General features: G+C 44.3%; 1 protein-coding gene across 1 annotated transcript; it reads left to right on the plus strand.

The window, feature by feature from the left end:
- The first annotated feature begins 2198 nt into the window (after nucleotides 1-2198).
- agmat (agmatinase (putative)) lies at nucleotides 2199-14578 on the plus strand. The gene is made up of 7 exons (XM_067970516.1): nucleotides 2199-2882; nucleotides 8002-8204; nucleotides 8347-8395; nucleotides 9317-9512; nucleotides 11150-11329; nucleotides 13298-13382; nucleotides 14040-14578. The coding sequence occupies exons 1-7, from the start codon at nucleotides 2620-2622 to the stop codon at nucleotides 14111-14113; spliced, it is 1050 nt and encodes a 349-aa protein (XP_067826617.1). The 5' UTR covers nucleotides 2199-2619; the 3' UTR covers nucleotides 14114-14578.
- Nucleotides 14579-14734: the final 156 nt, after the last annotated feature.

A 14734-nucleotide genomic window follows, 5' to 3' on the forward strand; every position in this document is an offset into this window, starting at 1 on the left:
CTAGAATCCATTATTAAGGAAGTAGTAGCAGGACATTTGGAGACTCATAATACAATCAAGGAGAGTCAACATAGTTTTATGAAGGGGAAATAATGTCTGACAAATTTATTAGAGTTCTTTGAGGAAGTAACGGGCAGGTTGGATAAAGGGGGAACCAATGGATGTAGTATATTTGGATTTCTAAAAGGCATTTGATAAGATGCCACATAAAAGATTACTGCACAAGATAAGAACTCATGGTGTTGGGGGTAATATGCTGGGATGGATAGTGGATTGGCTAACTAACAGAAAACAAAGAGGATAAAAGGGTCATTTTCAAAATGGCAATCTGTAATTAGTGGGGTGCCACAGGAATCAGTGCTGGGGCCTCAACTATTTACAATATATATCAATGACTTGGATGAAGGAACAGAGTGTCTTGTGGCCAAATTTGCTGATGATACAAAGATAGGTAGAAAAGCAAGTTGCGATGAGAACACAAAGTGTCTGCAAAGGGATATTGACAGGTTAAGCGAATGGGCAAAAATTTGGCAGATGGAATATAATGTGGGAAAATGTGAAGTCATCCACTTTGAGAGAAAAAATAAAAAAGCAAAATATTATTTGAATGGAGAAATACTACAAAATGCTGCAGTACTGAGGGATCTGGGTGTCCTCGTACATGAAACACAAGAAGTCAACATACAGGTGCAGCAGGTAATCTGGAAGGCAAACAGAATATTGGCCTTTATTTCTAGGGGGATGGAGTATAAAAGCGGGGAAGTCATGCTACAGCTGTACAGGGTGCTGGTGAGACCACACCTGGAGTACTGCATATAGTTCTGATGCCCTTATTTAAGGAAGGACATACTTGCATTGGAGGCAGTTCAGAGAAGGTTTACTAGGTTGATTCCGGGTATGGAAGGGTTGTCTTATGAGGAAAGATTGAACAGGTTGGGTCTATACTCATTGGAGTTTAGAAGAATGAGAGGAGATCTTATTGAAACATACAAGATTCTGAGGGGACTCGATAGGGTAGATGCTGAGAGGATGTTACCCCTCATGGGGGAATCTAAAACTAGGGGACATAGTTTCAGAATAATGGGTCACCTGTTTAAGACGGAAATGAGGAGGAATTTCTTCTCCCAGAGGGTCATGAATCTTTGGAATTCTTTACCCCAAAAAGCTGTGGAGGCTGAGTCATTGAATACATTCAAGGCTGAGTTAGACCAATTTTTGATCAGCAAGGGAGTCAAAGGATATGGGGAAAGGGCAGGAAAGCGGAGTTGAGGTAAAAATCAGATCAGCCATGATCTCATTAAATGGCAGAGCAGGCTCGAGGGGCCGAATGGCCTACTCCTGCTCCTATCTCTTATGGCCTTATGGTTTAATCAGGAAGGTCCCGGTTTCGATCCTGATCGGTGCTGATTTTATTGATCTCAGCTGGGACTACGGTTGTCTTCATTGCCCCTAGACCCTGGGGGCAAAAGTCAGCCAGGGTTCGCGCTCCTGATCATTATCTCGTGACGCCAGTTTAAAAGTGCTTGTGTGGATGTCAAATGAGAACAGCATTGGGCTCAGGTATGAAGCTCCATGCAATTAAATACCCTGCTGATGCTCACTGCCCAGGCTCACTTGATTGAGGTACCAGAGGGTGACCAGCACCATGGAACTCTACCGCAAGAAGGGTCAGTGCCATTGGGACAGGAGGAGAGAAAATTGTAATTTAAGAAAAATCCCTTGCTAACTGGGATCAGCTGAGGGTCAGAGTCAATTTTAGTCGAGATGTGGAGATGCCGGTGATGGACTGGGGTTGACAATTGTAAACAATTTTACAACACCAAGTTATAGTCCAGCAATTTTATTTTACATTCACAAGCTTTCGGAGGCTACCTCCTTCGTCAGGTGAACGATGTGAAAAATGAGGAATCGTTCACATCGTTTTTCACACATTTTTCACATCGTTCACCTGAGGAAGGAGGAAGCCTCCGAAAGCTTGTGAATTTAAAATAAAATTGCTGGACTATAACTTGGTGTTGTAAAATTGTTTACAATTTTAGTCGAAGTGCGGCAGTACTTTGCATCTGGTTCAAAACAGCTGATCAGATTCTAAAAGTCAAGCTGTGGCCTTTGGACCTGACTGTGGTTTTGTAAGAGATCTGAGCTCTGTTTTACAGCTCTGGAATAGTCCCTGTTCACACTGGTTGTTGCAATCACTGAAAGAGTTATTTTGAATAAAGCTTTAAGCAAGTGGGGGCGGGGTCGCCCTCCTTCCTGAGCTATTGGACTGGAGACTGAGGGAGACAATTCAGCCAGCGCTGGTCTGCAAATAGCTCGAGTGACATTGGCAGATGGGCCAGGGTGGGTCATTTGTCCGTCACTCGCAGACTGGAAAATAGGAGAGAATTTGATGGCTCCAAAGAGAGAGAGAAGCCTATTTTTAATAAACTCTGAGACCTGAGTAAAATTGCTGTAGTCACAAAAGAGTAGGAGTGGTTCAATGCTATGGTCAGTGGTAGCTTAGTTACAGCTATCACAGTCAGCCAGGGCTCGACGTGGGGCAGAGTTACTGGTGGTAATCCACTTTGATCAGGTCAGGGTTCGTGTTTACTGGGATCTATTCCAACGCCCTCAGCAAGAATGGAGCGAATTCTCTTGCGCTGCGTCCCTTCTTTACTGAAGTCGGGGTATCCGCGGGACCGTCTAGGGCTGCTGCAGACTCTGTCTCGCCGGGGTTTCGCCTCGTCCCAGCTGAACGTGCCCAAGAGCGCCGCCGAAATAGCCCGGCCGGTCGGAGTTTGCTCCATGATGCGCCTCCCAATGCAAGATTCCTCGCAGGGGCTGGACGCTGCTTTTGTTGGAGTGCCTCTGGACATTGGCACCTCGAACCGTCCTGGTGCCAGGTAAGAAACACAAGTGAATGGACAAAGTTTCTACATTCTGCCGTTCAGTCATTAGCATATGTGAATTAAAAATCTGAACATATTTATTTAGTTTGGGTTACTTCCAATTGATTATAAAACCCGTAGTATAAACATGTCCCTAATTTAGCACCAATTGGCATGTTGCTGGGGCACTGTAATGTTTCATATAGACAGGTGGGATGGACAAAGCCAGGACATCTACAAGAGCCTTCCAAGGAGGAGGACACCACCTCAGTTTATCCAAACTTAAACCAATGGGCCAGATTATGCGCAAGTGGTTCAGCAATTTCTGGGGCTGAGTAAATGTGGGTTTTAAATGTCAACATCCAAAAGAAGCAGTCTCCTTCCCTAAAGTGGCATCTCGCTGCCCGCCTCACCGTTGAAATGCATTGAATAGAGTGAAGTTGCTGTATTTGCACCATAAATACTAACAAAACTCGCCACAAAAAAATTAAATCATGTCATTTCAAGGCTAAGTACCCCTCGAGCCACGTGATAAGTGTTAATTACAACAACTTGCATTTATTTCGCGCCTTTAGCTCAGTAAAACGTCCCAAGGTGCTTCACAGGAGCAGTTATCAAACACAATTTGACACAGAGCCACATAAGAAAATATTAGGACAGGTCAAAGAGATAGAGGTAGGGAGGCGGAGAAGTTTAAGGAAGGAATTCCGGAACTTAGGGCCGAGGCAGCTGAAGGCATGGCCGCCAATGCACTGCCAGAAAGGGCGGTGGAAGCTGATTCAATAGTAACTTTCAAAAGGGAATTGGATAAATACTTGAAGGGAAAAAAATTACAGGGCTACGGGGAAAGAACAGGGGAATGGGACTAATTGGATAGCCTCCTCCTGTGCTGTACCTACTATGATACCACCCGCCTAGATCTCTGTGGTCCTCTAATTCTTGCCTCTTGCGCATCCTGATTTTAATCGGTCCAAAAAAAACTAGTATCAGTAATGGTGGCCATGAAACTACCGGATTTTCGTAAAAACCCATCTGGTTCACTATTGTCCTTTAGGGAAGGAAACCTGCCGTCCTTACCCGGTCTGGCCGATATGTGATTCCAGACCCACAGCAATGTGGTTGATTATTAATCGCCCTCTGAAATGGCCAAGCAAACCACTCAGTTGTAAAATCTCGCTATGAAAAATCAGAATAAGAATAAAACTGGACGGACCACCCGGCATTGGACCACTAGGAACTGGACATGACAAAGGCAAATCAAGTCCAGTCGACCCTGCAAAGTCCTCCTCACTAACATCTGGGGACTTGTGCCAAAATTGGGAGCGCTGTCCCACAGACTAGTCAAGCAACAGCCTGACATAGCCATACTCACAGAATCATACCTTTCAGCCAACGACCCAGACTCCTCCATCACCATCCCTGGATATGTCCTGTCCCACCGGCAGGACAGACCCACCAGAGGTGGCAGTATAGTAGTATACAGTTAGGAGGGAGTGGCCCTGGGTGTCGTCAACATTGATTCTGGACCCCATGAAATCTCATGGCATCAGGTCAAACATGGGCAAGGAAACCTCCTGCTGATTACCACCTACCACCCTCTCTCAGCTGATGAATCAGTCCTCCTCCATGTTGAACACCACTTGGAGGAAGCACTGAGGGTAGCAAGGGCACAGAATGTACTCTGGGTGGGGGACTTCAATGTCCATCACCAAGAGTGGCTCGGTAGCACCACGACTGATCGAGCTGGTCGAGTCCTGAAGGACATAGCTGCCGACTGGGCCTGCGGCAGATGGTGAGCGAACCAACATGAGGGAAGAACTCACTTGACCTTGTCCTCACGAATCTACCTGTCACAGATGCATCTGTCCATGACAGTATTAGTAGGAGTGACCACCGCACAGTCCTCGTGGAGAAGAAGTCCTGTCTTCGCACTGAGGACACCATCCAACGTGTTGTGTGGCACTACCACTGTGCTAAATGGGATAGATTCAGAACAGATCTAGCAGCTCAAAATTGGGCATCCATGAGGCGCTGTGGGCCATCAGCAGCAGCAGATTTGTATTCCAGCACAATCTGTAATCTCATGGCCTGGCATATTTCTCACTCTACCATTACCAACAAGCCAGGGAATCAATCCTGGTTCAATGAGGAGTGTAGAAGAGCATGTCAGGAGCAGCAACAGGCGTAACTAAAAATTAGGTGCCAACCTGGTGAAGCTACAACACAGGACTACATGCATGCTAAACAGCGCAAGCAACATGCTATAGACAGAGCTAAGCGATTCCACAACCAACGGATCAGATCAAAGCTCTGCAGTCCTGCCACATCCAGTCGTGAATGCTGGCGGACGGTTAAACAACTAACGGGAGGAAGAAGCACTGTAAACATCCCCATCCTCAACGATGGCAGAGTCCAGCACGTGAGTGCAAAAGGCAAAGCTGAACCGTTTGCAACCATCTTCAGCCAGAAGTGCCGAGTAGATGATTCATCTCGGCCTCCTCCCAATATCCCCACCATCGTAGAAGCCAGTCTTCAGCCAATTCGATTCACTCCACGTGATATCAAGAAACGGCTGAGTGCACTGGATACAGCAAAGGCTATGGGCCCCGACAACATCCCGGCTGTAGTGCTGAAGACTTGTGCTCCAGAACTAGCTGCGCCTCTAGCCAAACTGTTCCAGTATAGCTACAACACTGGCATCTACCCGACAATGTTTTTATTCGTTCATGGGATATGGGCGTCGCTGGCGAGGCCAGCATTTATTGCCCATCCCTATTTGCCCTTGAGAAGGTGGTGGTAAGCCACCTTCTTGAACCACTGCAGTCCGTGTGGTGAAGGTTCTCACACAGTGCTGTTAGGAAGGGAGTTCCAGGATTTTGACCCAGCGACGATGAAGGAACAGCGATATATTTCCGAGTCGGGATGGTGTGTGACTTGGAGGGGAATGTGCAGGTGGTGTTGTTCCCATGTACCTGCTGCTCTTGTCCTTCTAAGTGGTAGAGGTCGCGGGTTTGGGAGGTGCTGTCGAAGAAGCCTTGGCGAGTTGCTGCAATGCATCCTGTGGATGGTACACACTGCAGACACTGTGCGCCGGTGGTGGAGGGAGTGAATGTTTAGGGTGGTGGATGGGGTGCCAATCAAGCGGGCTGCTTTGTCCTGAAAGGTATCGAGCTTCTTGAGTGTTGTTGGAGCTGCACTCATCCAGGCAAGTGGAGAGTATTCCATCACACTCCTGACTTGTGCCTTGTAGATGGTGGAAAGGCTTTGGGGAGTCAGGAGGTGAGTCACTCGCCACAGAATATCCAGCGTTTGACTTGCTCTTGTAGCCACAGTATTTATGTGGCTGGTCCAGTTAAGTTTCTGGTCAATGGTGACCTCCAGGATGTTGATGGTAGGGGATTCGGCGATGGTAATGCCGTTGAATGTCAAGGGGAGGTGGTTAGATTCTCTCTTGATGGAGATGGTCCAGCCAGATCTGGCTAAACCAGTTGTCCGCTATAAACATTCAAGTCCACGGCCCTTGGACTTAAGGGAGCAGAGATAAAGGCCGTACCGGGGGGACGACCAGGATGAGAGCGAGTAATGGTTTTAATGGGGACAAGGGCATCAAAGGTGGAGGTGAGGGTGTGATTGAGCAGATCGGTAGCTGCAGAAATATTTTGATGAATGGAGGGCCAAAGGCTAGACAGTTGGGAATTTGAAAGTGCTGTTGTAATTGCCTGGGCACAGAGTTGTTTCATGGAGCAGACACAGAAGGAAGTGGGATTTGGAGGGGGAAGGGGGCTGTGGGTGGAGGAGAATACAAGGTAGTGAACAGAGATGGCCTTATCCATGATTGACACGATGGGTGTAGAGAGGCCACGTGAAATGGCAAGACCGAGGTGGTGGCCGTGAAAATGGATAGGGGAGTTTATATGGAGGGAGAGATCAAGGGAGGATAGGAGGTCAGTGAACTCAGAGCAGAGAGGGCATGATGAGTTGAGATGGAGGTTGAAATCACAAAGGATAAGAAGTCGCTCAGTGCAGAGTCTGAGGAAGGAACGCACTTGGCGTGGTACTTGGGTGGGCGATAGAGAACGAGGATTTTAAAGGAGAACTGAGCGGGGTGGAACATGGTGAGTTGCTCAAAGGAGGAGAAGGTGCCAGAGGAGTAGGGGGACCGACCAAAGTGTGATTTGGTGTTAAGGGTCACACCACCACCGCTTTTTCCTTTCTGTCTCTTTTTCCCCTCGCTCTCTCAATCTAATCTTTCTTTCCCTCTCTTTATTTCTCTTTCTGTACCTGATTTGACATTGAATTCACCCACTCTAATTTACTCTTCCTTCTCAGTCCTTTTGTAAACAATTTTACAACACCAAGTTATAGTCCAACAAATTTATTTTAAATTCCACAAGCTTTCGGAGGCTTCCTCCTTCCTCAGGTGAACGGTGTGGAAAATGATGCACACCTTTCACCTGAGGAAGGAGGAAGCCTCCGAAAGCTTGTGGAATTTAAAATAAATTTGTTGGACTATAACTTGGTGTTGTAAAATTGTTTACAATTGTCAACCCCAGTCCATCACCGACATCTCCACATCATTCTCAGTCCTTGCGCTGTTTATTTCACAATCCTTCAATCTGATTGGTTAAGGAGATACCCAGTTGCTTGCCCTGTTCACTCAGGTCCCAGATGCCCTGTTTCCCTCGCTGTGCTGTTATCAGCTTGCACTTTTAGCAACTTGCCACGCAAAAAATTAAAAAATCTAAATATGCAAGGGCAAGTCTGACTAACGGCAAATGCCATTAGATACTCCGCTACAGCAAATTATGGCCCAATATCTAATAATTTTCAAAAGAAAACTGTCAAATGCCAATTGATAAAGCAGTAAATTATGTATCCTGCCCACTTTTCACACAGAAGGGATGCCAATCAAAGCTCTAACTATGGGCAAGCAATCAGAGTCATCCTGTCCAGCGATTTGTAGGGGCATCTAACTGTGTTATGCCTGACCTATGTGTTTGATGCTGATAATGACCGCCTAGCAATAACATCCCTTAGCTTAAAGAGAAAATTGGCAAAAGAAAGTTCAAAGCTATATATTGTCTGAAGGAAACTGTTTATAAGGAGAAATCTATCATTTTTGTCTTACGTTTAGATTTGGACCTCGACACATCCGAGCAGAGTCAGCGATGGTCAGAGCCTACAATGGGGGCACTAGAGCAGCCCCTTTCGAGTCTCTGATGGTGGCTGACATTGGTGACGTCAATGTGAATCTTTATGACCTGAAGGACAGCTGCAAGAAGATCAGGGAATCTTTTGGGAAGATTGTGTCCATGGGCTGTATACCACTCACGATGGGTATGGAAGTGCAAATCGGCCTGTATCAATAGCTCTTGGGAAAAGGAGAGAAAATGGAATAAAATTCAGGAAAAGACAAAAGGGAATTTTAAATCTTTTTACACTGCAAAAGTACTAATTACATCTGTCTATTGTGGCCTAGGTGGTGATCACACAATAACATACCCCATATTGCAGACAGTGGCAGAAAAGTAAGTCTCGCTGTATGTTATTGTCATTGAAATACATGGGACATTTTGGTAACAAATCCTGAATTCTGCTTAGGGAGCTGTACTCTGCATCTAAACTGTGACCTGGGGACGCTTGATGGGGCAGTGCAGAGGTAGCTTTACTTTGCATTCATATTTTGCCTGAAACTATCCTATCTGATCTTTTGAATGAGCTGGGCTGCACTGCAGGAAAATATGTTCTACATATGTACTGGCTTGTCCTGTCAGACATGGCAAACAGTCACTAAAAACAAGGATGAACATTTTAAAGTAGATTCTTACAGAAAATGGGAAAAAACAGCTGCATTTTTAAAATGGATTTTCTCTCCAATGTTTTTCCCTCTGCTCCTCTCCGGATTGCATTTCTGTGCCTTTCAATATTTTGCCCGTGGCCATTATTTATTATGAGCCTAGATGGGCTATTCTACCACGAGCAGCAACGCAGTTGACCTGATCATGTCCTCGCCTGACATCTACCTGCTTCTAGCAGGCGTCGGCGGGTCCGATCAAGAGTGGAAATTTTGGCCTAATTTCCGCTCATGGGGCGCTGAGGCCAATTGCATCAACACTACTGCCTCCCAGCTGAGAGCAGTTAACTCAGCACAGACCAGAGATTGAATTTGGCACCTTCCTGGAGAGTTGGACTCAGCGACTCACCAGATAAAGTCACTGAACTGTCAGAAGAACTGGCACAGAAGCTAAAGTTAAAGACAATTCCTGGAAAGATAAAATTAAAGAACGGAAGGTTAAATGGGCAAAGTAAAGACATAAGAAGCAACGTGGTGGAGGAGGAGGAATTGGAAGGCTTGCAGAGACATCGAACATTCACCACTTGTTCTCGTGAAGTCTGAGTAGTTGATTATAAGTCCCACCCATCATGACTTCCTGTTTTGTTTTGATCAGATATGGTCCAGTAGGATTGGTGCACATCGATGCACATGCTGACACAGGTGATGTTGCCCTAGGGGAGAAGATATGTCACGGAACGCCATTCAGGCGCTGTGTGGAGGAGGGGCTTCTTGACTGTAAACGAGTGGTACAGATCGGGCTCCGTGGTTCTGGGTATGAACCAGATTGTTACGTTTGGAGCAGAGAACAGGTAAGTTGCTTTTTTATTTTATTTTCTCTGGTCTTTATATTCCTTTGCATGGCTTAGGGGTTGGACAGGGTGAACTGTGGGCTGGGCTCTGCTAATTCTGATTTTCGCACAACTATTCTCCCCTTTCTTCGTTTTCTCCTGAAGCCACCTAAGCCTCCCTGGCTTACCTTTCCACGGGTGCCAGTGGCCACTGTTCATTTATGAACCTACACAGTGGGGATCAGCAGGATATATGACAGGTATTACAACTGAGCCTCATCCTGTACTCACCCAAAGTCCACAAATATAGGGGCCACTTGAAAGCAAACAGGAGCAGGAACCCTGGCTGATTTTCCCCCCTTCATGATACAGGGACACTTAGGCCAGTTGTAGCACCCCGATTGTCACCTGGCTGAAATCAGCTAACTAAACACAGACCAGGAATTGAACCTGGCACTCCCCTGGTCTGTATGATGAGCTGCTTACTGACTTAGACAACCAGAAAATTGAAGAACACGAATATTGATCTGTAACTATCTTCATTGTGAGTGGGAGCAGCTGAGGGTAACCCTCTCTGTTTGTGAAAAAGCACCAGATCTTTTCAATTCACCTCCACAACATTCTCTCTAATTTTCTTCCCTCATTGAAAGGGAATTCATAATGTTAGCAAACTGTGGGCAGAAACCCCCATCTTACCAACATGCTACAGGGTGACACAGCCCCAGCTCAATACACCAGTCCCCCAGAAAAATCTACTTGCATTTTTTTGAAAAGTAATCAATCCCCATTATTAACTCAATGTGTTTGCACCCTTGGAAAGGCTAAAGCTGATTCCTCCTCTCAGTGCTGTGTATGAGCACAAAGCCTAAGTGACAGAGCATGTCTGACTGAATTGAGAAAGTGGAGAGCTAAGGGTCCCTGTTCCATTATAGACTTTTGTCATTCCTGCATTGCAGCAATCAGCAGACAGATGATTGTGTGATTCTTTTAAGAATCTACGGAGGGCCGCAATTTGGGTGATGCTGATGCTAAAGTCTATCTTTATCCTAACAAAAACATATCCCTGTATGGGAACTAGTAACAACTAATTTCCCTCACGCACGATGCATCATTGACCCAGCAAGGACTCAAAGGGAGTTGTGTATTGTTTAGTTTCACAAATGCAAGACTATGAAGAGAATGGACAGTTCAAAGGATTTGTTCTCTGTGGTGAAAAGTTCAAATCCCACAGAACAGAAATTAAATATGAAGAAGTTAGGAGTAAGAAGGAAAATCAAAGGAACCTTTTCACCCAAAGGGTAATCAAATTGCGACATATGCCAGTGAAGGACACTGAAGCAAACAGTATAAGGATATGGTCACAAGGTGGGCAACTGGGATGGAGGGATATGGTGAGAAAGTGGGTAAATAGGGATGTGATGCATCCTGGAATAAACCTTGTTGGGATTTTTCTTTTCCTATTTTATGTTCAGATGATTTCTGGAAGCTGGAATCTCTGGTTCCTGTAGTGCTTGTAGTCAGTTTATTCAAACCCATGATTTGTAATTACTTGAGTAAAACAACGGTTTCAAACTCAAATCATTCAGATTTTAGTCCGTTCATCACCGCTGCTCTTCATCCTGAGTGTTTATCATTTGTTTATCTACTGTCATCCTGAGGGTTTTCGAGTGGTTACTGCAGAGGATTGTTGGCTACGTTCCCTTGCTCCACTTATGAAGGAGGTGAGGCAGCAGATGGGGGATGGCCCTGTGTACATTAGTTTTGATATCGATGGTCTGGACCCAGCCTACGCTCCTGGTACTGGAACCCCTGAGATTGCAGGTCTTCAACCCAGTCAGGTAATTAAGCACAATAAGGAGTATCCCACTCTAGAGAAATACAACTGACAAAGAGTATCTGTCAAAGTTTCACAGCAGAGAACGGGTGATTTCAGCCTTTAGCGCTTATTCAAAGCATCTGTGAATTCTATAATCGCAGCGGTTCCTGATTCAAAGGTCTTATGCAACTCTGATGCATTATTTCAATCTTGCTAATGTGCTAATCTTCTGTTTTAGAGACTCGGTGCGTAGAGGAGCGACTTACACAGCGCACTGACCAGCTGTTCAGGGAGAGAGTAACAGAGAGAAAGCGAACAACAGAGACACAGAGAGAGAGAAAGGAGAGTAACAGAGAAAAACACAGAGCTAAAGGAGTAACAGACACAGGGAGTATCAGAGCAAAACAGAGAGAAAGGAGACTGTAACACAGATATAAGGAGAGAGTAACCAAGCCATGGAGTAACAGAGAGAAAAATAGAGTGGCTAGGAAGAGCAACAGACACAGGTAGAGAGTAACAGAGACATAGGGAGAAAGTAACAGAGAATCACAGACAGGAAGGTATAGGATAACAAACACAGGAAGAGATACTTCTGTTGACTTCATACAAACCAGGATTGAGGTTATGTCCTATCCTGACAATGTTAAGATGGATGAATCAGGTAAGTAGACTTTATCTGAATATAGTTAGGACTCCAGCTTTGTGTTGTGCCCCAGAACATAAATCAATAAATTGAATTAAGAATGCTCCTCAGTGACATTTCAGGATGTTATGACCATTTTTCCACAGAAAGGATTTGAAAATATAAGTTATATTTATTTTTTTTAAGCAAGCGTATTTTCACAAAGTTAAAAAACAGATCCTAGACAAAAGATGATAAATATGTTAATTGAAAGGTTTTCCCCCAGAGACTAAATAATAAATGGTTTGTTAGCTCATCTATATAATGGGAAAACTTACTGTGTTGAAAAACCCATTGATCTGTCTTTAAAGAGGGAGCTAAAAAAGGGAGACAGAAAAATATTGTAGGGAAACAGAATGCTGCACAAGTAATCAGGCAGCAAAACGTGGGTTTTGGAAAAAGACAGGAGATTGCACAAAAAGGATTCTGCACTGGGCTGTAGGCCAGAATGCAGTGGTGTTATTCTGTTTAAGGTAAGTAAGGCAGCCCACTGAAGTAGGGTAGCATATTGTGTTCATTATTTTTATATCATTACGTTAAGATACGATTCACCAATTGAACCATTGAACCTGATCATAACTGTTGCTCTGTGTGGTCACCTTACTGTGCAATAAAGTAGCTTAATGATTTGTATCAAGCCTTACCTCACTTAGTGGTAATTTCAGGAGGCCTCGAAAGCTCGAACCAACTATCAACTGAGCACCAAAACCATATCCATGAGTTAATGCTTATGGCACTCGCTATAACAAGCTTTGTTTTCCAAGAAAGAATTTACATTTATATAACACTTTACTACATCCAATGGAGGCCCCAAAGCACTTTGAAACCAATGGTTTACTTTTGAAATGTAGTCATTTTTATGTAGGCAAACATGTCAGCCAATTTGTGCACAGAAAATGAATAAACGACCAGATAATCTAGTTTTGGTGGTGTTGGTTGGAGAAATACCCAGGTCACTGAAAAAAGTTCCTGCTCCTTTTCAAATAGTGCTACAAGATCTTTTGTGTGAACAGGCAGATTGGGCCTTGGTTTAACATCCCATCTGAAAGACAGCACTTTTAATGCGCTGGAATACCAGCATAGGTTATATGTCCAACTCCTACAGTCTGACTCAGAGGTGAGTTCTACCATTGAACCAAGCTGACACTGAGTCAAGTATCCAATTGTGTGACGCTCACAGTACGGGAAATGTTTGCGGGATTGGACTTCAATAAAGTTTAAAAAAAACCTTTCTGGCAGTTCAAATTATTCACAAGAAAACATTCAATATAACAAGGAAATGGAAAGCTGCTGATTGTGTGTTCACAGGCTTTGGAAATCATCCGGGGGTGTCGTGGGATGAAAGTAATTGGCTGTGACTTGGTTGAGGTTTCACCGCCGTACGATACATCTGGTAAGAAAACAATGAAACCAAAATGTTACATTATTGTAACTGTAGGCTTCTGATTAGGTCTAATTTCAACCTCCACAAACAAGTAGGTGTTGATGATAGTTTGAATGAGTTGGTAGTACTGTACTGTCACCCCTGAGTCAGAACGTTGTAGGTTCGAGCCCAGCTCTAGGATTTAAGCACAGAATCTAGGCCGACACTCCATTGCAGGACTGAGAGAGTGCTGCATTGTTGGAGGAGCTGCCCTTTGAGTGAGACATTAATGAGACTCTGTCTGCCTGTTTGGGTGAATATATAAACTTGGGAAATCCTGCCCACAAAATATCTGTGAATTAAGAGTAATGGTTGGAAAATTAAATGGTTAGTCCTGGACTTCCTGATGCATGTGGCTTGCTGGCAAGGCTCAATCAGATAGTACTCATTGCGAAAATTATCCCTCACACGCTGCTGTGGGCAATAAATACTAACATTCAGTATCACCACCATCACAAACTGTTATGGGTAATAAATACTAACACTCAGTAATACCGCACAGAAGGGAAGTCTGAGGGGCGACATGGACATGTTGGGCCGAAGGGCCTGTTTCCATGTTGTAAACTTCTATGATTCTATGATCAATATCAATTTATTTCAACAAGTTCACAAGTCTGTTTCTTTTAGGTAACACGGCTCTGACAGCTGCCAACCTACTCTTCGAGATGCTCTGTGTTCTACCCAACGTTAAGTATTACTGAGCTTCATGTAGTGTTTGGGTCACACTGCTAGTGTTAGCTCACATTGATTATTATACTCGTTATAATCCAATCCATTTGTTCAGCCGACTCTGCATTCCCGCCCAGTTACAGACGTTATAGAAATCTCTTAAAATGTTGGACTCTGGACTCAAACTTTAAGCAACTTGTAATGTGCAGGACTTCACATGAAAAAGCCTCAGTCTCAACTGGGTATGATATATGTGAAAAATTGCAGAATTCTGTATGTCGTAACATGCATATCGATTATAATGCATTTTTTATTAATGTTACAAGCTTCCACCTTAAGCAGCCTGTTAAACTGCAGCTGATTCATGGCACTGATTTGCAGTATAGATCCCAAAATATTTCTAAATTTACTCTTTATTCACTGTACTGTTTGTGGCTATGATTTATAACTTTTGATTTTCATAATGTACTAATAAACAGCAGTGATTTGTAAAGGCAGGGAAATGGCCCGGCTGGAATTTTTACTGGAATTAGTTTGTGAACAGTAACACTGATAATCGCAGATTAACCTTTTCAGTCTTTATGGTGAAGACCTTACGGTATCTTAAAAGTGATTAGAGTGAACAAGTCACTTATTATAAGCCAGCACTCAGT

Source organism: Heptranchias perlo, chromosome 32 (genome assembly GCF_035084215.1).
Source record: "Heptranchias perlo isolate sHepPer1 chromosome 32, sHepPer1.hap1, whole genome shotgun sequence".
Classification (NCBI taxonomy): Eukaryota; Metazoa; Chordata; class Chondrichthyes; order Hexanchiformes; family Hexanchidae; genus Heptranchias; species Heptranchias perlo.